Source organism: Calonectris borealis, chromosome 8 (genome assembly GCF_964195595.1).
Source record: "Calonectris borealis chromosome 8, bCalBor7.hap1.2, whole genome shotgun sequence".
In the NCBI taxonomy this organism is placed as follows: domain Eukaryota; kingdom Metazoa; phylum Chordata; class Aves; order Procellariiformes; family Procellariidae; genus Calonectris; species Calonectris borealis.
The window spans coordinates 21,563,132-21,589,627 of NC_134319.1; the positions used below are offsets into that span (position 1 = coordinate 21,563,132).

A 26,496-nucleotide genomic window follows, 5' to 3' on the forward strand; every position below is an offset into this window, starting at 1 on the left:
CAGAAACTCTCAATTTATGAGTAGTACCCTGGAGATGAAGGTTTTCTCTGGTAGAGATGTTGTCCAAAACACTGAGATTTTACTCCTCGTGATGTTCAGTGACACATGTGGCAAATTCATTTGTTCACTAGGTAAAAACATCCAAAGGGAAAGAGAATTGCCCTAATGCCCCATGTAATATGAGAGACCACTGTACCGTTGGTGCTGTAAAGCATGAACATGTAGACAGAAGATGCCCTGATCTCACAACTATAACTACAGGCAAACTGCAATTCAGAAAAGGACAAAAATAGCAGGCTTTCTCATGACAGCCATCCATGTACATATCCATGCAATGCCTGGTATTGTTATCATCTTTTTTCTTTTGCACTACAGGTAGAAGACAATTGTATATTTATTTCCCTGCTGAACTTGAAAGATCAGAAAGAAGATCAGAAAGGGGAAAATGCAGCATTGGGGTGGGAGTGAAGTTAAGGGAATGCTGCAAGTCTTGTATATTTCTAACCTAATATAAACAGGGGTTCCTCACTCTTTAGCCTGAAAGTTCCATTTATTTCAAGAAATCCATTTAAATTAAAAGAGGAAGATTTGAAACACACCATTCTTAAAATGTGTGTCCCTATCCTTCTCTGACTGGTTTTTATTAAGAAAAAAAGGAGATCTGGAGTAGGCCATGAAAAGGGTATAGAGTAAGTTATGCATGCGCAAATGAGATTTTGAGTGAATATAGTCATAATAGCTTTTTACAAGGTAGTACATTCAAGACTTAAGACTGTCATAGGCTAAAGTACCTTAGCATTGCAAAAAGAAAGAGTGTGTAATCTCAGTAAAAATACCTATTTTAATTACACCACCAGCAATTTGAAATAGAAAATGTGCATTTTAGAGTTCATTTTAGAGCTACGGATGAGAAATGCTAAAAACACACAATGCCATATCATGCAGATTTTCCTCTTTGGTTTGCTTTGTTTCTGTGATAACAGGAGTAAAATTTTTCTTCTCCTTTTTAAATAATAGAAAACTATCAGGACCAAGTTAGTCATTTTCAAGGGGTCCATTATCCTATTACTGAGAAAGAAATGTAACAGCTTATTAGGTATTTCAGAGCAAATGTAGCTCTGCACTGAAACCCTGCATCATAGAATGCACGCTTTAGTACCTGGGAGTTTAATGTTAGAGTGCAGTTAAAATAACTAGCTCTTACTGAGAAGGGACAGGAAGCTTAACCCCTACAGGTTTATCATGTCTTTTATCCCAGTGAAATCTATGGGCAACAAAATTCTCCAAAATGGAGAAAGGAAGAAGAATTTCTCTGCATTGAGCTGAATTTACCAGTTACCATGGTGGAGCAAAGACTACCAGCTGAGCCATGAAATCAGTCCTGCCTGGTGTGCTTTTGCAATTGGAGCACAGATAGACCCTTGTACAAACACAAGCTGCTGTAACGAGGAGGACTCCAGTCTGTGAAATATGAGATTGTGATTTCATATTTCCTATGAAATTTCATACATGTGTGTTTCCACCACAAACATAATTTGGCATGATATTAATTGAAGATACATTCTAAAGATTGCAACTCACAGTGGGTCTTAGTTTAATGCTATATATGTAAGATGCATTCTTTCCAAATTAATTCTGACACTCTAAGAGACGGATTTTCTCTGGCATAGCCTGGGGGATAAAATACATACCGAGTCCTGGATTCATCCAAATTTATTTAACTGAAGTACTTCAGCTAGGAGCTTCCAATTACACCAAAAGCCAGCGGAGTATATCCTAAAACCCAAATCACCTTCTGGAGATGCCTCTCTCTCACAAAACACACTCACTCTCTCCATTGACTATTGGAAAACCTGGGGACTGAGTGCCTAAACCTGGGCAGAATTAATCTGTGCCCAGATATCTGGCCCAGATGTCTGTAGCCTCCATGTGAAGAATACAGCACTAATGGGAGAGTATTGTCGTACAAAGAATGATAGAACGTACAGAACACAGTCCCCATGAGGCATCCAAGAACAATGCAGCTTATATACCACTCAGCTCACTGGGGAGGTAACAAAATTACCCCTCTTTTCTAAATTAATTCTAAAATTAATATGAGACAACTTGACCTAAAATATACAGTAAATAAATGTCTAAAATACACATTATAAGGAAATGCATATTTTGTTCCTGCAAATGTTCCAAATGGACTTTCTGTATTACAACTATACTAAGTCAGCTCCTTCACTCAGTGGAGCTCTACAGATTTGCTGAATTTATAACCTTATTCTTTCTGTAATAAACAGTTTGGAGAGACATAAAAACAAAGCACCAAATTACGTTCCCAAATCCTACTGAAAATGAAAGGAGCTACTCTGAGACACAGGGAAGCAGTATTTGGTTCTAATGGTTTTTGCACACAAAGTGGTTATGTTCTGAGTAGTTCCTACCAGGAAGATATTTTGAAAGATTCATTAGATCCACTGACTTCAGTCATATGCTAGTTTCACTGGCTTAAAATAAAAATGAAGGCAGAATCAGGCTGTTTCCTGGTTCAGAATGCAGCTGTTCTCCCCTGATGTCATAACTAATTTATTTAATAATATTCAAAGCATTCTATAACAACATATTCTAGCAATTTCCAGTTATCCATTATTTTTTTAGTTTCCCCTCATAATCAGACTTGACTGAGAGAAAATGGGAGGAAAAAATACATACATTATGCATGTGTAGTGCATAGTGTCTCATCTATGATGACATTTCCCTCATTCGTGCAGAGAGACAGAATCATTTTCTCCTGGATATGTCGCTCTTGAGTTTTTCTTTCTCTTTCTGCGCACAAAGATATGTTTTATAGTAATGATCTGACATTATATGGCACTGAATGATGTAAGTCGTATCAGCAGGGCAGGAAATATCAATACTATTATAGCAAAGTTTGATGCTTTGAAAGATGAATTAAAATTTCAGAAAGAACATTTAAAAGATATCTTAAAAAATCTCAGGCAACTCTAGACAAAATTGCCCTGTGTGTATAACAAATAAATGCGAGCTTTATGGATGTATGATTTAACTTTTTTCCTCCCATGTATCCTTTTTTCAGATTTAAAAAAAGGAACATAGATTCATTTCAGTAAGCTACTTCCTTGGAGAAACAAAGGAGTGCAGATCCTCATGAAATACTTTAAATTACAGTTTGACTGAAGTGATTAACTTCAATTGGGCCTGGATTTTTCCCTCTTAAGTGCAATACTAATCTGAAAAGTGGTTATATTAAAATAGTCAGTTTTTACATGGTGGATCACCTCTATTGAAATATTGGGTAACTTCTGTTGACCATAGTCACAAAACTATTTCCTTTACTTCTTTTTAACCCCTAAGAAAACATGAAGGAGCCAAACACCCTTCTTTTGTTGTTTTTGATCAGCATGATCATTTACTAAGCAATATATTTTCAAAGGTATTATGGCTGTTTTGCTAAATACCATAAGTGTCCCCAGGCCCTAAATATAGCATAATCACCTGAAAATTCTGGGGGCAGGGTCATTGACTGAAGATTTGAAGGTTTCTCTCAGGCATCTCAGTGAAACCTCTGCCATCTCAATAAAGACAACTTAATGCAATTGGTCAAAGGAGCAAGGCCAGAACAAACAGGTACATAAGCTTCATTTTTGCCTTCCTGGAGCCATTTAGCCATGGAAGTTGTAACCCAGTTGAGCAGGACCAGCCGGGAGCCAAGACAAACCACACTCAGCAGAGGGCACAGCTGAGCAGTAACCAGCGTTTCCACATACATCCTGCTGGGTACTTGTACAGAGCAAGTTGCTTGGGCCTAACTCCATCAATAACTCTCTCACAAACCAGCAGAAGGCAAACAGCACAGCGCAGGGGTCAGCTCAATATAATTTGAAGGCATTGATGTTACCAGGTATAAGTGAGTGACTAATACAACCTGCAGCATTTTAACTGCAGGTTAGGATTCATTGGAAGAAAGGATTCAGCATGATTCTCCCATCCAAGGTTAAGCACTCAAGGCTGGAAGTGTGGACAAATGATTGCTGCTGGTTTTCAACAGTTTTACAGGGAAACTATTGAATGGAATTGTGTTGTCCTGCTATGCTGATTACCGTAAAATCCATTCCAAATAAAAGTGGCACTTACAGTAGCGTTTCATTCCCAGGAGGTTGAGTAGGTTATTTGAAGGAGGTGGGAGAGGGCAGGGATGAAGAACAGCTATGAATACTTCCTTTTTATTTTCGCATTTAATGAAAAATTAATGCACGACACATCCTCTGTATCTTATTGCAAATCTTCTTTCTAGGGGTAGATTAACTAGCAGCAAATAACTCAGAAAAATGCTCTCTCTTTTCCTTTTTTTATGAAGTAACCTATTCACTATAGATCTTGCAGTAGCACGAGTGACCTGAAAATCTATGCAACTTGCATCTACAGAGCCGTGTGGCAATTCTCCTCCCTCCTATCCCTAGAGTCCACACAACTCCTGAAGTAAAAACCCACAGAGGAATATTACACTTAACCTGGCAAACTTCTTTTCAAATACATGTGCTTCTTTTTTGCCCTCCTGCACATGCCAGAGGCATGTTTTTAGACATACTTTTTACAAATCATAAGTGATTTATTAAAATTTTTGTTACAAAACTGCATAAGAATCAGCTTCCTTTTCTCCCATATTCAGTGCAGTTTTCCAAAATACAAAACCTGATCTTACTCAGAACTGATTTCCATGACATTTGATCATTACACTGCTAACACTACTGTTTCACCACATTTCCATAATGGGAACAAATTGGAAAAATAGCTACTGCATTTGAAAAAGATCTCAGCAATGCTTTGCCAACCCTCATTTCTTTTCTTTCCCATTTTACATTTTAAAACACTCCTTGGAGACCCAGAAAAGATTGAGGAAAAAAGTACTTAAGAATTCAAGTATAGTAAAAGATGATAAATTATTACATTTATATAATAATCTTATGTGTTATATTTAAAAGGAAAACCTGTGACATATAATTCATAGAACAGTACTACTAATAACCCATATTTCTTCCTTTCTGTGAAATTTCTACATGAAAAGTCATCCCTTTATATCATTAAAAAAGTGTCATTGCATTAAAAAAGATACTAGACATGGAAAATAGCCATTTGAAGGCACAACCTCAGGTTCACTGCCTCACAGAGAGACAGTGATACATTATCTGGACAGTTATATGGATATTCTTCTGGAGACACAGAAGTAGCTAACAACTGCTGTATTGCCATTTTGTGACAGCACGATTGGAAGAGGTTAGATGGAGTAGGGGGTGAACCTCTTGTTATCACACTCGATTCTAAAAATTCTAGGGACAGTAGAGGATCCCCATAGCTCCTCTGGGAAGAGTACTCAGTCTGTAATCAAAATGCATAGAGAGTAGTATCATAAGTATTCGTTCTAGGTTTCCAACATCTTTAGAAGTTCCTGAAAAATTCTAACTCCCATCAACATTGTTAGAAATTGTACCCAACTGAGTATCTTTGAAGATTAGAGTTACTGTAACAAGAGACTTTCTTCTAATGATCTCACAGTACTGAATTCAATTATGGTTTACATAATCCTTGTATCATCTCCTGAGACTGAAAAGAACATTGTTCCCATTTTACAAAAGCGTAAACTTTAGCATAGAGAGCTTATGAGAGATCAAACAAAAATGTGGAACAAAGTTAACGAAAGAAACAACAAAAGTTTTATGCACTGTGCCCATGCCACCCTCCTGCTTTTTGGAGGGTGATTTTATAATCCCATTTTTCTGGGTTTCATGAATAGTCCCTCTTCAATCACTCTTGGAAAGATTCACATAAACAAGTGGGAAAACGGAGACACCGGAGAAACAAATTAACTACACACAAAGAATTCTCAGATGTACAAATTAAGCAAACTAAAAAATAGACAAACTTTCTCTAATCCTCTATGTAGAGATGCTACTTCCTAAAACAGATGATGAAAATATTCTAAGCAAGAAATATGATTACATGAAACCATATGATTTCATGCCCATGAAAACAAAGTATAGTTTGGAGCAAGGAGAGGTAAAGGTTGATCCTTTGTATCTGTCAATGTCTCTCACCACATCTTTCATACACCAGATATCCATTACATGTATTCTAAATGAAAGGTTAGGTCAAAAGACTGGAAAAGTATCCTTAGGTGTCAGTTCATAATATTGACAGCAATGCACAGAAGCACATTTTAAATGCATTTTCCCAAACATTTGAAAACAATGAAATTGGATGGTATGAATTGGATATAGAAAAAACCCAACATATCTGCATATCTAAGAACTCTAGCTCCGCAAGTGATTAGGGAAGCAGGACGCTGGTGATCTGTCCGTAATTTCATCTCCATGTAGAAACCGCATGTTCTTTCTTCCAAACTTTGCAACAAGAGATACTGCTTTCCATTGTGTTCCTTATCTTCTTCAGCTAAAGTGGTGTCTGAGCTGCCTGCACTGCAACATCCTACTGACTCTGGCACCTTTAGATTGCTATCCTGGATTCTATTAGCCAGTCACAGATCAACAGATACCTCCCCACAGACCACAGTGGAGTTACTAGGATGAGAGAAAGAGAGGCTTCCTGGCTATGTCTGCAGCCACTTCCCTGAAAAGCTCAGTGCTAAAATACTGAAGGGGAAAGAGATAGAAGGACAGGACAGGACGGGATGGGACGGGATGGGACAGGACGGGACAGGACAAGACAGGAGAGGTAGGACCACAAGGCATACCTTGGACAGCTCCTCAACGTCATTTCTGCTGCAAAAATGGAATGGTGTCACACTGGCAGTGATGACCTTGGTACAGGTAACATTTAGAGGGGTATGGTAAGCACAGAGCACAGACACAGCTAAAGAGAAGGGTTTCGTATTACTCTTCACTTCAGGACTTAGTCACCTGGTTTCTGCTTACTGTCTCAATTAACTATTGCCCTAAGCAAGGCTGGTTGGCTGCCAATACCCAGGAGACAGCACGACAAGGAAAAACAAAGAAGTGGAGCACTGTGGAGAAAGGGCCAGGGAGCCTGGAAATAGACATGGCCAAGGTAAACAAAAGAGGGTGAGAAGATTAAAATGGAAGACTGAAAGAGCTGGCTGAGAGAAAAGGATAAGGAAGGGAGAATGGGGGAGGAGGCAAGAAAAGTAAGAAACTATGTAGGAGGGCATGAACAAGACATGAAGATTGAAGAAAAGAAAGAAAAGGTGTGTAGAAAACGGAGTGGTAGAACTGGAATGGAGAAACGGCAAGGAAAATGGGGAAATTATATGGAAGAGACATGAACAAGAGATGCACAAGCATCTGAAGGGCATAAAATAAAAGGAGAACATACAAAAATGTGTAGCAAGGACATACAGAAATGTGTAGCCCATATTATGGCAGTGATACCTGCTTCTGGAGCATCACATCCTTCCTCAAATCTCCAAACCTTACATCTATATCCCAAGACAAATCAATATTCATTGGTTCAGCCAGCAATCCCTTAACAGATTAATGGATACATATTAACTCCTGGGAAGGTGTTAATACTTTCTATCCCCTTAACAGTGGTCATATCTTGACATCACAGTGATTAAAAATGTAGCATTTTAACCTGTTTAATTAAGATGATAGGTGCAGTCATTGCTTTTAATTTTGCTTTTGCATCATAAATAAACTAGCTGATCATATCTAAGAGTCATAAACAATTTCCATCTGGTATCCAAGATGGTGATATGGTTCATCTGCATATTCATCAAGTGGCATGCACGTAAATAAGAAGGTTTTGCTGATTACTTGCCCTACTTATTCTACTATAGTGAAATTCATAACCATTAGGATCTTCTAATAGCAGGTCGGACTATCTGAACTTAATTCCAATGTGAATGAAAGGAAACATTCCCACACTCTTATTTAATTACTATCAATTAAGTGTAGAATTTTACACCAAAATGGTAAACTCCTCTGTTGCCAAAGTGGTGTATTAGATGCAGAAAAAATAGTAGAAATAAATTATTGCCATTAGGGAGATAGATGAGCCCATTCAAAGAACAGTAAAATTAAGTATTAAGTAGTAACAAAAATATCACTTCCTTCACATATTTTCCCTCTTTTTAGACATGTAATTTGTCATTGGTCACAGTTCCTTATTTATCATTAGAATTTGTATCTGAAAAGCATTCTGCCAGGGCAGAAAGGCAAATAATAGTAATGAAAAACACATGAAAATTACATTCTACCCAGTAAGTGCTTATACTAATGTTCTGTTATCAAAGCCTTTTAAATCCCAGACAAATAAATCCCTCAGTCAGCATAAATGGACTCTTGCGAAAGATGAAGAAAACTACGCTATTGTACATTTGGATTAATTTGGAATTAAGAAAATATTTGTAAGGTTTTTGCTTCTTTCGAAGTCCAACAGTTTGCTTTTTAATTTGAGTTAGATTAAAGATACAAATAATTCTATTTCAGTGCAATTCAGGGGTACTGCTGAAAATTGGGCAGGATAACATCCATTTGTCCACAGTGGGAAAAGAGATTTCAAACAATTTCTGGTATCTTATTAAGCTGTATATTAATTTGAGATCCTAATACGTAAAATGCTGTAATATTTCACAGAAGGAATATTTCACAGAAGGAATGCCTTGCTTTTTATGGATTTACAAGTGTTTGGATGAAATAACTTTTTAGCTCAATAACAGTTTTTACCAAAGCAAATCACAAAGAGCTCCCTTAACCTACAATGATCTGTTGCCTCAGACAATGCACAGCTCCTTGCTCCATAGTTAACTGACAGCTGACTTATCCAGTCGAAAGGTCTGTCTGTTCATGGAAGCCATTTTGTTATTTTCTTCCGTATTGTTCAAAAGGAGCTTCTCTCCTTTTGTAGATCTCACCACCTAATTCATAAAGCCTCTCCTCAGGTTGGAACTCCCTGGGAATGGCAACTGAATTGTGCTAGGCTACACAGCGTCTCCCCTCTCAAATCAGATGATCTTTCCTAAGTATCTGTCCTCCTTACACTGCTAATGCCACACGTATGCTGAAATGGATGCATCCTGTACTTCTTTATGATAAAAACTCTTGATATCAAGAGACATCAAGTCCAAGTTACAAAATTGCTTATTGCATTCAAGCCCTACTAAACAGAGTGAGAGTTCACATAGAAGGGAGAAGCTCACATGGTGCAGGATGAAGCCTTCTGCAGGCCTGGCAGGGTAGATAAGGCATTCATTCATTCAAATTTATCAAAGAACTTGCCTCTATTTTACTCCCACTACTGACAAGAAATGAAGTAATTAATGAATTTCCTGAAAATAAAGAATTCTTACGTTTTTAAGGGAACATCATTTACTTGAAGGAATTGAGTTTGTTTCTTGTCTTGCAGGGCAAGATTCTTGTAACTGAAAGCATTCAGGAAGGCAACATTTGCGTTACACATCTGTTTCCTTCAGGTACCTGAAGGACTTTCAGCACTTTCCATCCAGTTCGTTTCAGTGACACACTGCAGAACATTCCTGGATGTAGACACTGCTCTTGTTTGTCACTTGATTGTGTACATCTACGTTCAATTTAACTTCCACTTTAGATACAGAGTTTGGTAGGAATAGAATTAAGGCTTCCTGCTTTCTTGTCTGTTCCTGTTTGGATACAATTAAACCAAGCTGACTGGAGAGCCTCTGCTGAGCCACCTTCATATCTCCAAGTCACAAAAGATTTTTTTCTGAGATTTTGAGGTCGTAGAGACATTTTGAGCTATTCTACCAGGTGAAGAAACAGTAAGTCAATGTGATTTAATTTAGCATTAAGCTTTTCTGTAATCATTAGGCCACAGAGAACTTGGAAAAGTTGATTTATTCAGAGTTGCTGGGGCATTAAAATATCTAAGCCACTAAACTTCAGCTATGAAAAAACCCAGGCATAAGTTTCAATCCAATCTGAATGACTAAGCCATTGGAGAATTTATGGATAAAACATTAATTTAAAGGGCTATAATACACACAGATTGGGACCTTGGAAAAATGTGGAAAACATCACAGTTTATGTCACTGAATTATTAAAGCACGAATGGAATTTTTTACAGAATGATTAAAGTTATCAAAGTTGAATTATTTAAAACTATTGAGAGACTTGAGTTTGCTTGGAAAAAACTATCTAGATTTCTAAGTTCAGAGCAGGAATCCTGTTTTCATCTTTGTACTCAGAGATCCTTGTTTCAATTAAACAAAAATCCTGCAAGCAAATCCATGTGTCTAGTCAGGCTACAGACGGAAGCCAATGTGCAGCATTTGAGGTGCACAAACAATAAACAAATGAATGTGGGTTTGTATTACATACTTGCACATAATTATTTAAAAATACGCATGTACCACACTACAAGGAGGCAAGTGAGCCAGTAGATGCCTTATAATGCATTTATTTATGCATTGGGCAATTTTTATTGTCTTACAGCTCAAATATGAGATTTGAAAGGCAATGACTTTGGCCTGTGGTTTTTTCATGCAAATATATAATATAGCAAATCTTTTGACACTACAGGCACACTTCTGACAGTATGTGCCTGTAACTATGTCTGCAATTATATAGTATTGGCTTTCCATGCAAATTAAATGGTTTATTGTCATTCCAGAAAGAACAGATCATAACATCAACAGAATCCGTTGTCAACCCTTCCACTTAGGCAAAGTATACAACTCCATTAAATGATGCTGGCTTCATGTAATCAATGCAGGTGTTATATTCAGTATATACATCTACAAAATCAAAGACTAACTCCTCTCAAGTTATATAAGCAAAGCCTTTGTCCCTCATTTGGGGCTTTCTTACAGTTCTCTGATTGTACAGAAGCCATAAAGATGTCAGATTCTCCTTCTGTAGACATATCAGTAGGCCGAGAGACACACTGCAGAGATATAAGGCCAGCAGGAGAACTCTCCACCAGCCAGTCCACAAGGCAGAGGCCTGCAGAAGCTATGGTTACCAGAGCACTTCAAGTATTTGGCGTTTCTGAATGCTTCCACAGGGCATTGTTGCAGGCAACAAAGTTGACGTACACTTGAGCTACTTCAGTTTATCTTAGGTAACACTTTGAGCCCTAATTTCCCCAGATTTTATATACAGCCATTTTCTTTCTAGACTGTGTCAAATTCAGGAACAACCACCCAGGGAAAGCCAGGCGCTACATGGGAGAACATGAAGCTAAAAGCTTTCATTAAGTAACCGGACATGTCTAATTCCCTGCTCTTCCCCATTTCTGTTTTATCCTATCATTGGTGTTTACTGGAGCAGCTACACAGAACAAGAACTTACTGCCACACTATGCAGTGAGCTGCACACAGCTCAAGCAGATACACAGCCTCCACTTCTGCTTGCTCTATTGCAAAATCATCTTATATTTTCCACACGTTCTGCAAAGATAACAAGCTGTTGCAGGACAGTTATCTGGAGACTGAATCTGGGACCATCAGCAATAACTGCCTACTCCCAAATGCCATCTGAAAAATCTGCAGATTTTTGAAGGTATGTACCAGAAGACAGACTGAATTTAGATGCAGAGTTGACAACTTGGAAATTATATGTCCTAATACACATCTGCTCCCAAGCATGTGTAGAAATATCTATTTATTAAAGCAGTCCATTTACTTAAAGGAATTAATATCAGTAATTGATTTTAAAAAAAAAAACCACAAGTTATTGAATGAGTACAGTCATAGAAAATGCCACCCATTTAACTCTCAAGCACATATTGTACAGGTAAGCCTATAAACAGAATATGGCCCACATCACTTAAGTTACAAGCAAGCATCTCCATTTTTTCTGCAAGTTACGCCTAATAGTTACAATCCTTAAAACTCGGTGAAAAGTCATAATGGCTTGAACGTGTTTAAGATATTCCAGTCAGGGGACATGAAGAATTGCCCCAAGACAAATCTCCCCCTTACGTGATGGGTATCTTCTCATTATTACTGTCGCCATTACTTACGATAATTTTCCTTCCGTTATTAAGCTAATTCATTTAGTCTGTCTTTTGCTCTTAGTTTTTGGCACAGGAAGAAATGGAAACTTGGTCCAGTGGTTTAAGGCACTGGCAAGACTCAGAAGATACTAGTTCAGCTCTCAGCTTCCCTTCAGGCAAATTGCCATGGCACAGCTTACAAAATTTGATTGTGTAACTATGGAAAGTGAGACTTTTTACTTCAGGAGCCTTAAAGATAGTTGTATTTTATACTGCAACAAAGTAAATAATGTATTCTTATTCCTATTCTCCAAGTGAAAATCCATAAAGAGAATTTTTCTGTCAATATCACTGAATCCATATTGAGCTCTTACTAGTCTAACTATGCCAGGTACGTCTAATCATAGAGCTATTCCAGCAAAGCTAAGGTCTTGTTAAGGTCTTAGTCTCTCATAGTTCATTTCCTCAGTTAAAAATAGGGATACCTTAAGGATAAATATCTTAAGTTATGAGGTGCTCATTTACTGTGATAAGCTAAATCAGTATTTTAGATGAATAATCATAATAACCCCAAAACTGAACATGAAATACCAGAGTTCTCCACTTACCCAGATCGAAAGCAAGCCCAGTGTAGTTGTCACTAAAGTCTTTCACTTCCAGTTGACTTCAGTAGGCTGAGAGTAATCACTATATTGCAGAGAATTTCAACCCTGTATTATTGTAAACTATACAGTATTTCCACTGAAGCCACATTTTAGGTACGAATAAACAAACTGTATGTGTGTTATGAGCTCATATGCTTCTCTGCAGAAGCATAATTCTACAAGGGCAAATTTATAGGAATAGAGAGCAAAGCTTGATATTGGCCTGCCCACCCTGGGAAAGTTCGGATCAACAAAAGGATATTTTGACTCACTTTAAGGAAATCCCAAAGCCAAACTCATGGAGCCAAATTACTTCCTCTAGAACCTGTTTGACCGTAACAATGTCACACAGATGTTGTTGAGAAGAACTGGTTCAGAACCATTGCATTTGAATTTGCATAATTTTGAATGCCTATCAACCACTCCACTTTGTGTCCTCTACATAAGCAAACTACTAACTTTTTATTCGAACACTAATGGAAACTCATTCTCTAACTGCCCAGTGATATTTTGCTAACTATATGCAGCTCCCTTTTTATGTAAGGCCTCATTTGGTGCTTTTTCCTAAAATATTTGAAATAGTAGAATAAAAGATAATTTGAATAATAGATAAAAGGAGAAAAAAAGCTCAATTATTTCAGAAACCAAAATGTCAGCAATCAATGATAATACAGGCAATCATAACTACATCTTGAGTTACATATTCCTTTCAGTTTCAAAGGCAGGAGCAGCTGTATTAGAAAAATCAAAGTGGCAGAAAATACGGCTTACAGTGTTTGGAACAAGTGCATGGGTGTAACACCTCTGTGTTCAGGATTTGCATTCTGAACTTCAGTGATATACTTCTGTCAGACAGAAGTCCAGAAGTTTCTACAAACAATGAACTTGTCACATAGAAACAAATTATTTGGCATAGAATAAAGATAATATTTAACTGGCTGCATAGGCCTTTATTTATTGGGAATGTATAGAAACTGGAGTGCATCCAATAAACTGTGTGCACAACTATGGTCCATAAGACCACACCTACTGTGCATGGGCAGTATTACTGATCTCCGTGAGTGTGGTAAATCCACACTCCTGGGAAGCACTGCAGCTACTGAACTTGTATGGTAAAATGTGGTAAAATGTATGTACAGTAGATCCCATCATATGACAAGAAAAGGATTGCAATTTGCAACTTCTCATGTCATTGGAAGAAGATTGAGCACTACAGCTTTAGCTATTTGGAGAGCTAAATATCCATTTCTGCCACTGTCATTTTATATTCTGTGCTAGAAACTATCCAGAGCATCAGGATATGTCTAAGAAGTATGCCTATTTGGCATACCTCTGCTATGCAGGCACTATTGCTAGACATAATTTTTTAACATCAAGTGCTAAATCCTTACTTATTTTCACTAATGATAATGCAAAGTGTACCGTTATATCTTTACCTATATCAAGGAATAATTACTTGGTTTACTGCTCCCTTTCTATGGTGAAGACCTGTTGACTGCTTGCATCTACATTCCCACTGTCAACAAACTTTTCCGCGTTTAATTTAGCAATGGTTGATTTTAACAGCTTTGTAAGCATTTTCACAAAGGGGCTGAAAGCCACCTGACAGCTCTTCAGTCTCACGTTACAGAACCAAGATACAAAATGATTGTATACTCTCTTATATTTTTGCCCAAGTGTTAATTTTATAAAGAATGTTCTCTCTGTGAATATTCAACTAGGTTTTACAATCAAGCTACCCAACTTATTCACAGATCAATTTTTTCACTTTTAGTAAGCTGAGCTATTTCTGCATAACATTTATTGATAATGAGGTTTTCTGGTGCCTGATGACGTAAATTTTTTTCAAGGAGAATGTTATCCAAATAATAAAATACTCATTTCATGGTTTTCCCCTGTCTGTTAGTTCAGTGATAGAGTTCTTTGGTGCTATACGGTATAAATAGTTAATGCTGACATATATTGAGTGCTATTGTGGAATTGCAGTCATTTTTAGCTGACATGCTTTCATTCAATTGCCACATGGCATCTAAGCTTTAAGACCTCATAAGCACATAAAAACATATTTATGTGCAGATGTACACATAGGGTAGGTTCTTATGCCTCAGTTTTAATAAGTAACCATGAAAATGAGTATTTAACGGTGGGGGAGAGGAGTTTTCTTCAGTCCTGAGGCCACCTAATTTGTGCCCTTGACAAGCAACAGCACTATGATTATAGACTTCCAAAATAATTGATGTTCTCATAGGAAAGTTAATGTTGGACTTCAATATTGCAAAAATAAAAGATTTTTGTCTCTTGTGAATTTGGAACATCTAAGAACACCCTGAAAAATACGTATTTTAGTATTTTAGACATTTTTCCTGCCACCTCCTATAAATAAGTCACCATCCTGTGTTCTTACCATTTACTTGCTAAATTTCCTTCTCAAAGCCATGCACACAATTTGTCTTGTTCACAGAATTTTTCATTAAAATGTATTGAATAATATTGTGTTTATGCATATTACCTTAAGAAAAAAATTTCTGAGAAGGAGGTTATCTAAGTCAGAAAAATACGACATCAGAGTCTTGGAAATGGCAAAACTAAGTTCAGATGCAAATATGTGCAGTGGTTAGAATGGGGTGGATTAATATCAACAGGCTATTGTAGCAGTACTCCTCAAAATGTCAGACATGTATATCAGTCCTTTTTTGACATGGTATTTCATACAGACTGCAGGGCAAACAGGATTCCTGCTGGGACTTCTGCATTTCCATTTAGACAAATGGGTACTACTGTTAATTGCATGATTGCAGTTTCTCGCTCGGCCTCTGCCTCAACTCATGCACCAAATGGCTGATGTTTAATTAGCTGGTGACAAGTAATTTGCCCAGATTCAAGCAAAATATCTGTGACAGGTCACCACATAAAAATCCAGATTTGTACCTTACTGATATCTACACAAAGTTGCTTTAATAAGCCATTGATATCCCAGAAACAGTCTGGGATTTTCACATTCTGACATTTTCAGGCCTTCATGCCTGTAACTAAGATCTTAAATCCAGATATATGCAGGTAACCAAGAATATGCCATTATCAGCATCAAAATAAAAGCATATTGGGCATAATACATAACAAACATAAACTCCTTTTCCCATATTCCACATCAGCCAGCCACAAGGCAGCTTCACTAAAAGCCACATAACCACTCAGCCCAGTGCTAAATCTGACTTAAGGGGAAGCAGTTTGTACAAACCACAGTCCAGCATTATGCTTCCACAGCCACATAGCTTGCAACCTAAAACTCGCCTAAGGCCAGAAAGCACAGGCACGTATCTCTGCAAAATACTACGTAGACATGTTCACAGGTAGTATTTAAAGCCACAGATTCAGGAGAATGATCCTAGCATGACACATGCAAAACATGCAAAATTCGTTTTCTAGACCAAACACTGCAGTGTAAAAGGCAGCAGGAAAGCCAGGAATCATTCAGAGACATCTGCTACTTTAAAGCTGTGACCTATATCTAGTAGCCGAAGAAAATACATTAGAAGACAGAGCTTTACAACAACAGGAGATTATTAGGCATAGTGGAGAAACAATTACTTGATGCAATTACAACTTCAAACCAGCATTTAACTCTCCCATCTGCACCGTAGATCTCTTGTATATTTTGAACTTGTTCCACTATGAATCTCCCAGTGCTGTCACATGCCATTTATCCAAGAGTGCTATGTGCTGCTCACATGGGAGCTACAGATGGGTCAAAGAGGAAAATTTTGCCCTAGCATGAAAAAGTAAGGAAAAAATAATCTTGCACTTGCAAAAAGCTAATGCAAATGTTAATAATTAAGGGGATGCCCTTAATATCATTCAGCTATCCAATTTTGCTATATCTTATCATTTTTCCCTTTTATCACATTTACCAGGTTTATATGTAGGGTACCTTGTTAAGATGCTAGAAAAGATGTTGCTTTGTGGTCTGACATGAACTTTGTCCTGGGAGCCACCATTTTCTTTTCTCCAATTAACAGGCTAATTAAAGTAGTTGCACCGAAGATTTGAAAGTTCATGAAATATTTGTGAAAATTTATCTGTCTTAGGACCACAACAATCTTTTAAATGGATGACTGTAAAACAAGCAATGTCCTCTCACTTGCTCAGGGCAGATTTACTTATGGAATAACATGTGAATTCAATACACCCAGCAAATTCCCCCAACCAGACATTTTCCTGAGGGACTGGGGGGAAAAAAAGAATAATATATATATACACACACACACACTGCTGCACTTCTGAATTCTGATATAGCAAGCAAAGCAGAACAAAGATCATCTGTCAGTTCCACACAGCAGAGCCCAGTTTCCATATGCCACTCTTTCTCCAGAAGAGGATTACTGTTTTAATATGGTGAGTCCACATCATCTATTCCACGCTCAATGGGCAAAACAAAACCAAAAAATCCATCTATATAATATGAAGGACTTAATCCTGATCCCAGAAATGGCCTTTGTGCAGGGAAATTGTGTGGCGAGCAGGGGAAAGCAGGTTTTCTTAGGCTACTAAGCAACGGTAACTGCAACTGCCGCTGCTGCTGCAGCCTCTGGCCAAACTTCTGCTTGCTACAAAACCCCTAGTTCCATTGTCTGACCAGTGGATCTGCACAGCCACAGACCCACCGGCTCTCAGCCAATTCTAATTCTTTCCCAAATTATTTCATCCTGCTTTTGCAAGGGGGTTTATTCAGTGATATAGCACAGGTCCCTGTTTATGCAGTGTGCTTTCTGTTCCCATGGAAGCAGTGAAACCACAGCCATTGCCTGTGTCCAGCACTTACCAAAGCCTAGGAATAAAGGCAGAGGGAAGAGAGCACCTACATAAAGAGATGATGACCTGCAGTCATGTTTTATACAGTGCAGCTTTGCCAACACACTAGACTGTGCTGGAAAATAATTTCAAATCATGTTTCTAATAACTGTAGCAGCTGCTGTCTGCCTGACAAGTGCACAGAAAGGTGTTTTCTTCACTTAAAGAAGCTCCACTGATAATACTTCTTTAGGGGGGGGCAAGGTTTTGTGTCAAGCTGAGCTCTTAAAAATCAGCTTGCAATCACCAGGGGCACCCACTGATGGCCAAGTTTTCTTTTTGTGGAAGGAAGAATAAATCTCTTAAAATCTTATTCTAGATGAGACAGAAGAGGCCTATACTCCAGATCTATGATTTTCATCTTTTAGCATAAAGCATAAACAAACAGGTTTATGCTTTATGCTAACAGGTTTCCATGACACTTACCTGTTACCTGTTGCTGGAAGGTGGGTAAAAAAAGCTGTCAGCGTTAGTGCAGATCCCGTACATATGACTATCCTGCACACAGATAATAGGCATTCGTAAGTCATGCATCACCACTTTCTTGTAAGACTATCTTGATTGAAATGGACAGGAGGTGTTTTCTGATTTTTTTACCACCAACCACATTTTCCTTTAGGAGATCATACAGATGAGATACTAATTTACACAAAAGCCATTTCACACTGTTCTATCAATGTTAATAAGGATATAAGTGTATGTTATACCCATTTGAAGGCTGCTTATACTTCTAGAGCAATCCAATGAGCTTTTATGTAAATGGGAATCAATCCCATAATTTCTAATAACTAACTGTCAAAAAAGCTGAATGCAACAGCACTCAGGGGACTTGTGTGTTTCCAAGTATTAATATATAGATGAATCCCTTAGTCCAAAAGCCATATCATTACACTCAGCAAGGGATTTTTCCCTTTTTCCAACAATACTCATGTGCTTGAAAGAGGACACACAGAAAAGTCTTGAAAAGTAGAGAAGAAATATTCTTACTCCATTATGTTAGTTCAGGACATAAGGTCCAAATGACTGCAGCCGTCTCTGGATACTGCAAGATGCAGAGGGATACAGAGCTTCTGCATAGAGTCTGTCAGGTACTACCTTCTGAGGCTTGGCAGGTAAGGTGGAAGCTAGGAATGCATTGCTGGCAGCACAGCAAGGGTGAAATGATGAAGTGGCACCTTGGTTACTCACTCTTGAGAAAGTGGTTGCTATAGCTGAGTATCAACAGAGAACAAGTGGAAGCCCAGAGAAAAGGGTGGGAAATGCACCCTAGCCATGTCCATACTTGCCCATCAGTATCACCTTTAGACTAGTCCCAGACTGCCACACTCAGGGACCCAGGCATTGATGATCCTTTTCCTTCTCTATTTGACTAGATCAAGGGCAGCAGTTCTTGTCAAGGTCTGTCACTGGCAAAAAAGTAATTGCTTCACTTCAGCTAAATCATATATAACCCCTCTTCTAAGTCTCTCTATCACTACATTCACAAAATAGTGAGAAACAACACCAGACAATTAACACAACTCTTCCTGCCCTTACAGCAGCCACACAGCTTGCATTGCATCCTTCCCACCAGACACTTATTTATAGCGAGAATTTGTAGAATAGGGTCTGGTTACTACCCTGTGTTTTACTGTACCTAACTATCACAGCTGCACTCTTAATTGGCCTTTAGGCAGTACAATAAGAAAATATAATTAATAGTAGGGTTTTTGCCAGTTTCTGAATTATATCACTATGTGAGTTTCTCAGTTCATTTTATCAGAGAAGCACCCTAACCCCCCTCCTCTTCCAGAATGAAGCAATCGTGTGTGAAACGGAGGCAGACAAAGCACTCTTGAGTAATTTTTAATGGTGTGTGCTAATGATTTTCAAGCCACATTCATGATTTCAGAGCAAGCAAGGCTGATACAGTAAATGCAAATCTAAGTAGCCATTGCTCATTAACCACTCTCCCCAATAATAGTTACATATTTGGCAGTAGCAAAGTCTTGCTACAGCTCCTCAACTCTTGCTGTTTTACTTAGAATAACCCAGCAGCAAGGCTAACAAAAAGGGACTTTTTTTACTTAAAGGCAAGACCACTGATGGGTAGGAACCACTACCAGACACTCCCACACCGCCCAAAATAATTTTCTGGAATTTGATGCTGACAGTCAGGCACAAACCTCCTCTGCTCACAGCTCCTCCACTCCCAGAAGCCCTCCTGGCCATCTCTGCTGCCCAGAGCCCCCCGACCTCCCTTTCATAGGAGTACCAGTGAGTCCCCTGTACCCCTGAGTCAGCATGAACCTTGGAAATGTTTCCTAACAGGGGTAGAACAAGACTATGTGTTGGTACGGCAACACTTGCAACCTGTTGCAGCTCTGAAAAGTCTTTTTCAATAATTTGGAGTCAGACTACAGATTTGCCTTCCACACCTGCCTGCAGGCATGAAGTACGTTTTTGCTTTTACCCTCTTATGAAACTTCTTTGCTTGTCTGCTCAGTGCAGAGCATGGATTGGCACAACCTCTGTGGGTAAATGAAAGTAGAACGGTTAGAAAAGGGGCTCATTCACCTCCATTGCCATAGTACACTGGCTACAGCAGCCAAAATACTAGCGACCATCTGAACAAGAACAGCAGGTTATTTCCCATGTTCCCCCACAAAAGGAGGGACAGGAAATAAACGTTGACTGCTTGAGTCACGCTTCTCTCCTTGAACATTAAAGCTAAACACAATGCAAGAATAAGCTTACAGGCTCAAAGATGACCTTTGCAGACGTTATTAATGTGCTACAAAAGAATGAAAATGCTATCCTATAGAGAGAATTCCTGCAGGCCTTATCCAGGGTACCCCTCGTTGACATCAATAGGAGCTTGCCTGAGAAAAGGCTGCAAACTTTGATCCATAAATAGGATCTCAAAATAACACATTTCACCATGGAAACAATTGTTCAGGTTAATTCTGTTCTTTTTAAGATTGTAGCAAGAACTGCACCAGATACTCCACAGATTAGAGAAATCACATGCCTCAGTATTGCCACACGGGGTTGAAGAGCTCAGTTTTGCTCAGCCCCAGTCACACCACTCTCCCTGACTGGTGCTGAGGCTGGGGTAAGCTGTCATTTGCAATTTGATCTCAAGAAGAGTACACCTGCAAGAGAACATAGGAATGCTATTCTCAGGGCCATTCCACTACCCTGTTTCAGAAAAAGACTTCCCATAAACACGATAAAAGCCCCAAACTCCCCATGGAGCATCCTGTACGCCCTCATGCCTGCAAGGATCCCGCTCAGGTGTCTCAGGCCTGTACGTGTGCATTTGCAAATCGCTTGCTGCAGCCAAATCTTCCCTCGGTCTGAGCGCACCGCCTCGGGGCTTCCCCTTTGTCCCCGGTTGCTCTGACACTCCGCGGAGCGCCGGCGCGAAGGAGTTAAGGTGGCCGGGACCCCCGCCGCCCGCACCCCCGCCATCGGGGCCGGGCCCCTTCCCCCCGCCGCCGAGCAGCCTCCTGACGTCAGCCCCGCGCACGGCGCAGGGGACGCGCTAGCGGGCGGCGCGGGGCTCGGCGCGGCGGCAGCGGCGGCAGCGGCGGCAGCGGCGGCGGAGACCCGCGGCGGGCGGCTGCGAGCGGCCGGGGGAGCGCGCTGCCGCGGGGCCGCCGCCCGCAGCCCCCGCCAGCATGTCCGCGAAGGAGCGGCAAAAGGGCAAAGTGACCAAGGACAGCGTCACCCTCCTGCCCTGCTTTTACTTCGTGGAGGTGAGTGGCCGCCGCCGCCGAGCGGGCCCCTCGGGAGCTGGCGGCGGGCGCGGGGAGCCGGCGGCGGGCGCGGGGAGCGGCGCGCCTCAGAGCCTTTCCGCGGGGAAAGCCGCTTTCCCCGCGGAGGGGGAGCTCTCCTCGGCACTGTTTCCGCACCGTCTGATGCAAAGTCCCTACGTGATGCTTTGCCTTACCGAAATCAGCATATCGGAGCCCCCCATAACGAGCAGGCGTAAATTTACCTCTTCTTCGCAGTCTTTTCAAGTGGGAATTATTTCTAAGAATTACTCAGAAAATGAAAGGGTTGCTCAACTAAATCATGCTATGTGCACAGGAGCCTCTCGGGAGGAAGACATGTTTCAAGAAGGGCTGGCTTCTAGGCAAACGCTGCTCACATTGCTTTGGTAGAATAAAATTCACATTCGTAAGGGAATGCTTAGGAAAATAGAAATGTTCTCAAAATTATAATCAGTGGTGTGTTTTTACCGACCCCTGGATTACGTGCTTCCTCTAACAGACCTAAAAATGTCCGTTTTGAAAATGGAATGACGTTCTCGGCACATCTTAAAGAGCAAAACCTGCTATGGCTGCTCAGCTGGTAGCAGGTAGAGTTGCAGAGGCGCTAGCTGCTTGGTGTGTCACTTGGAGGCATTTAGCCCCCCTGGAAAGTACAGTCACTTACGTACTTCTATAAGATCATGAGCAGACACAGTTTAAGATTAAGGAAATTGGTGTGATGTGAATTTGTTTAATGGCACAGCAGTAAGAGGGAGGTAAAAATGTTTTATGGATTGAGCAAAGTGTTTCAGGTGACCCCACTCACAGGGAAGTGACTGAGGCACTTTGAGGCACCATGTAACTTACCTCAGAGAGATTGTGAAAATAATGTGAAGAACTTAATGGTAAGATATGGTGTAAGTTAACTATAACTGGTATGCTAAATAAAAGCATAAAAATATATACAATACTTAATATATAAAATATTAAAGTGTAAACATTGGGTGAAATAGAAAACAAAAATTATTTTCTTTCAGGTGCACTTGAAGGGCTTTGGAGATTCTCTAGGAGGTAGAAAGGGTCAGGCTGAGAAGGGATTTTAGGTAACTGTGGAGTGTCTCTGTCCCCTGCGCTCCCTAAGCACCAGGACATGGTCAGGAGCTAACCCAAAGTAAGCTGCACCAACTGGAAAGCTTTTGCAGAGGCTGGTTATATGGAAGCATCAGACACATCCTATCAATGTAATTAGGCCTGCTCAAGAAAAGCGCTTTGATGGAGGTCGTTTGCTGTGCCATATATCTTACATTAGCTTTGTATAGGAGGGAGAGGTCAAGCTTGGAGGAGCCCCTAAAAAAAGGTATGGGCTTCCTTACTCTCTGTGCTATCTTTGTTGCTTTGGGAATCCAAACAAGAAGGGAGATTGCTGGACCTCAGCTTGGACATAACTCTAATGCAGGGGATAATGTAGAGATCCTGCAAGACACAACAGCACGGTGTTGTTTGGTGGGCTGTGCTTTGGCCTGCAGCAAGATGGGATGAAATACAAAGCAGCAGCACAAAACGTTTGCCTGTTGCTCAAAAGGATTGCCTTATATAATATTAATTGCATTCCTCTAGTTCCCCTAGAAGCTCCCTGTAGCTGTTACAAGGATAAGGATTCTGCGAGCAATGAAGAACTTAGGCTGAGCTCTGGGTACAGTTCCCACATGAAGCAGGCAAGTTCTCCACTCTGGTGTGGACTCTTAAGACCTTCAGCAAGTCATTTACAGCTAGATCTAAAAAGAGTTGGAGATCTCTTCAACACCCAGCTGCTCTGAGAGGGAGTCAGAGCCCTCAGTTAACAGAATGGTCTCCTAATGAACTTTTAGGACTTTTATGTTATTTAGTCACAGCAGCAGAGTCTAGAGCCTGTGCAAGCCCTTCTCCCCCGGGAGTGAGTTCTAATTATTGAACTGCAGACTTATGGACCCTCTTGAACTGATGAACTGAACTGAGGTAGGTATTCAGTACAAGTAAAAGCAACACCAAGAGAAAAAACTGACTGCAATACACCTGAGCAGTGTGTCAGTTCCTAACATCGATTAGGAAACTCTTTGGTGAGTTATCAGCTCTCCCCCATTACACAGCAGGAGGATTTGAAACCATTTCCCACATATCAGTTGAGTACTCAAATCACGTGAGTGACAGGGTGACAACAATTCATATGATATTTAGAAAGAAACACTTAGCTTGTGTTACTTGTGTACACCCACCCTGCATTTACCCACACGCGCACTAATTCTAATCAGACTAACGAGAATGCCTTTCTAGAGCTTTGTAGCACAGGCAGATGCCAGCATTTCAACAGCGTCAGAAAAAGGACATGATTCTTCCATTGTGATTGGCCCAAGGAGAACCAAAGATTGAGTTGTACCTCATAAAGAGGGATTTAATCAAAGATAATTTAATTGCAATGAGAAGTTAGCAAGTGTAAGGGATAGAGGAGTCACCCAGTGTGGTTGACTGACATTACTATGTAATATGGATTTCCTTTGTAAGCAGGAGGCAAGTTCCTAATGCGATCCAACAACAGCCAACTACTTAAAGACAAAACTTAACTAATTTAATTAAGGCTTTCTGACTTTTAAAGCTTTTACTTTCATGAATGGTGGTTGAACGGACGATGGGAAACAGGCTTTCAACCTCTCTCCTCTGAGTGCTGTCAATTCTTTTATGTTTTTTTTCTTCTGCCACTCATTCACTTTAATTTTCCCTGTCTCATTCATAGCAGATAGTCCCTCCCCACCCTGAATTGCAACAAAAAAAACCATAGCACATTACGTTTGTACCTTCAAACAAGAAAATTAGGGTTTGCTGTCATCCACTTTGCATCAAGACCTAGGAGGTCTAGGCCAAAGGAAAAGCAGGTCGTTTAGAAAATATATTACAAAAAAGTGCTGTTTTTTCTCTCAAACACTAGGAAAAAGGAAAGACATGGAAAAAAGGATGTTGGATCAAGGAGGAAGTCAAAATTCCAAAGCGGTAGGAAAGGGATGTGTTTGTGTTATACAAATGAAATATATTATACAGTTAAAGAGTGAAAAAATATCTGTAATAACTAATATAATTCAGCATGCAGAACAAGTAAAGACAGATTCTCTGCTTCAGAAGGACCTTATCTTTAGAAATAGCAGCAAACAAGTACATTTCTGAAACTGAGGGTTTTCTGCTATTAAGATCCTTAAGAATGTGTTATGAATGAGACTAACTCCTTTAAACAAATGTGTTAGGTGGCAGCAACTTTCAGGATTGGATAAAATATGATTACGTAGAATGTTTGCAGGCCAACTGACGGTTAACTTCAAAAGAAATACTCTGGGCCTGATTTAGGTTTCAGTATAATTTAAGAATAATTTAAACTAGCAGATTTTACCAACAACAGAGTTAAAACATAAAACCAATATGCCCCTCTTAAGATCATTGTTATCACTACATCTATTCTTCATTTACACAGGAAAAGCAAAAGGAGAATCAGGCTAGAGCTTTGGAAGACATAGAAATGAAAAGGAAATAAAATTAAGAGACAGAGCTTCTGAAAAATGTGGATGGGTCATTCTCTAAAAACATCAGAGGCAAATGAGCATTATGAAATAAAGCTTAACACATTTTCAATTACATATTTTCAAGTTTCATGATTCATAAAATAAAATAACTTGATGATTTATCCTGTGTATCATAATAATGTTTTAGAGATTATTTTAAAACACTGGTAATACTTCTGCTTAGCAGAGCCTCTGATCAGCACACACTCCTGAGAGCTGAATAGTTTTAGATTGTCTTGTGCATCATGCTTACCTGAAGCACATGGTAATCAGCACTGCCAGGCGGTTTGGCTTGTTTTATTCCTAATTATGCTTGTGGCATTTTAGGGTTCTGTAAACTGTATGGATTATCTGAGCTTCATTTGCATAGCTGAGAAAGACAAAACTTGCCATGAAAATTCATAGTCCCTCTGGTCTAGTGGGAATTCATTTTCATGGTCTACATGCCTCTGGGAGATATTGAAAATGAGTATTCCTGGAATAAGTTTTGTTTGTTAACTGACTTTCTTTTCGGCATATTCAGAGTATATGATAAGTATATTCACTTACAGAAGAAATACAGATGTTTCACATTTTAATATGAATCTGGAAAACTTCCAGATTCTGTTCCTGACAGAATGGTCACACTTTAGAGGCAGGACAGACAGATACATTTCTTCTTGGTGAAGGAAAAATACTGACTTCACCGGTGCTATCCCACTTCAAAAACTCCTGGTTTAAATCATGTCGCTATGAATTTTGCCTTTGAATTCAGTGGCACTGTTGCTTCATCCAGTGCCCCAGATGTGGGAATGCAAAAGGCCAAGATGTTGTCAATCTGAGTGACCTTATGCATTTATTCTCCAGCTAAATTGTGTTCCTGTGGCACAGCCTTCATCTGTTGGTTGCTTAACTTCCAGGGACTAAAATTGGAGACATTTCAGACAGTGTCCCTTGTACAGTTACATTTTTTCCTTACATTGTCTTCTAGACTCTTGTGTGTTATGCATGCATACAGATATAGGTAGCTTCTTTTTCTACATTTTCCAGAGCACAGCCAGGAGGTAATCACACTAGATTGTTTGGAAACACTTCTTTCAGTACTGGGAGACCACTTATTTTTCTTATCCCCCAAACGAGCTGGAATTTTCACCAGCAGAAAGCACAAAGATCTGTTATCATTGTAGGACTCCAGGCTGCAAAACGCAGGAGGTCATCACCTTCCACTGAAATAAGTGCGTGTAGAAAATGTTCACTGTGTCTCAGCACCAGATGCTTTATTTCCTTTTGTTTCTAACATACACTGACAGAGCTAGGTTTGAAACATCAAATGTTTGTACACATCACTTGGTAGCTCAGTGCCACTTCTCAGTCACATCTGGAATTTTTTTCAGCTATTTAGCCATGCATGACCCACCACATTTAAATTATGCACTTTGTCACTTGGAAGTCATGTATAGGTGTGACTGCAAGAGACACAAAAAGCCAAGGGAGTGCAGTGATTAGAATAACAGTAGAGGGAGAGTAGGCTATAGGGCTAAATCTCTCTTCCTAAGAACAGGATCTTTGGATCTAGTGTAAGAGTTAAACTATACCACTGTGTCTTGGAGGCACAGTGTAGTCACATTTCTTTCTAGATAGGTTTTCTGTTATGCTTAAATTAACCTGGGGGGGGCAACAAAAAAACCCCAACTGTAGAAGATTCAATTATCCCCATACTGTGGAAGTAGCATAATACTTTCCAAATAC

General features: G+C 39.6%; 2 protein-coding genes across 3 annotated transcripts in view; one reads left to right on the plus strand and one right to left on the minus strand.

Annotated features, from left to right (window-relative positions):
• PLPPR5 (phospholipid phosphatase related 5) overlaps positions 1-26,496 on the minus strand; it is a 206,582-nt gene that overhangs the window by 87,232 nt on the left and 92,854 nt on the right. The window lies entirely within an intron of this gene.
• The window catches only part of PLPPR4 (phospholipid phosphatase related 4), a 34,296-nt gene continuing 28,873 nt past the window's right edge, over positions 21,074-26,496 (plus strand). Inside the window, exon 1 of the mRNA XM_075156381.1 lies at positions 21,074-21,190. Coding sequence (XP_075012482.1) covers positions 21,113-21,190 — 78 coding nt within the window. The 5' untranslated portion in view covers positions 21,074-21,112. The remainder of the gene's footprint in view (positions 21,191-26,496) is intronic.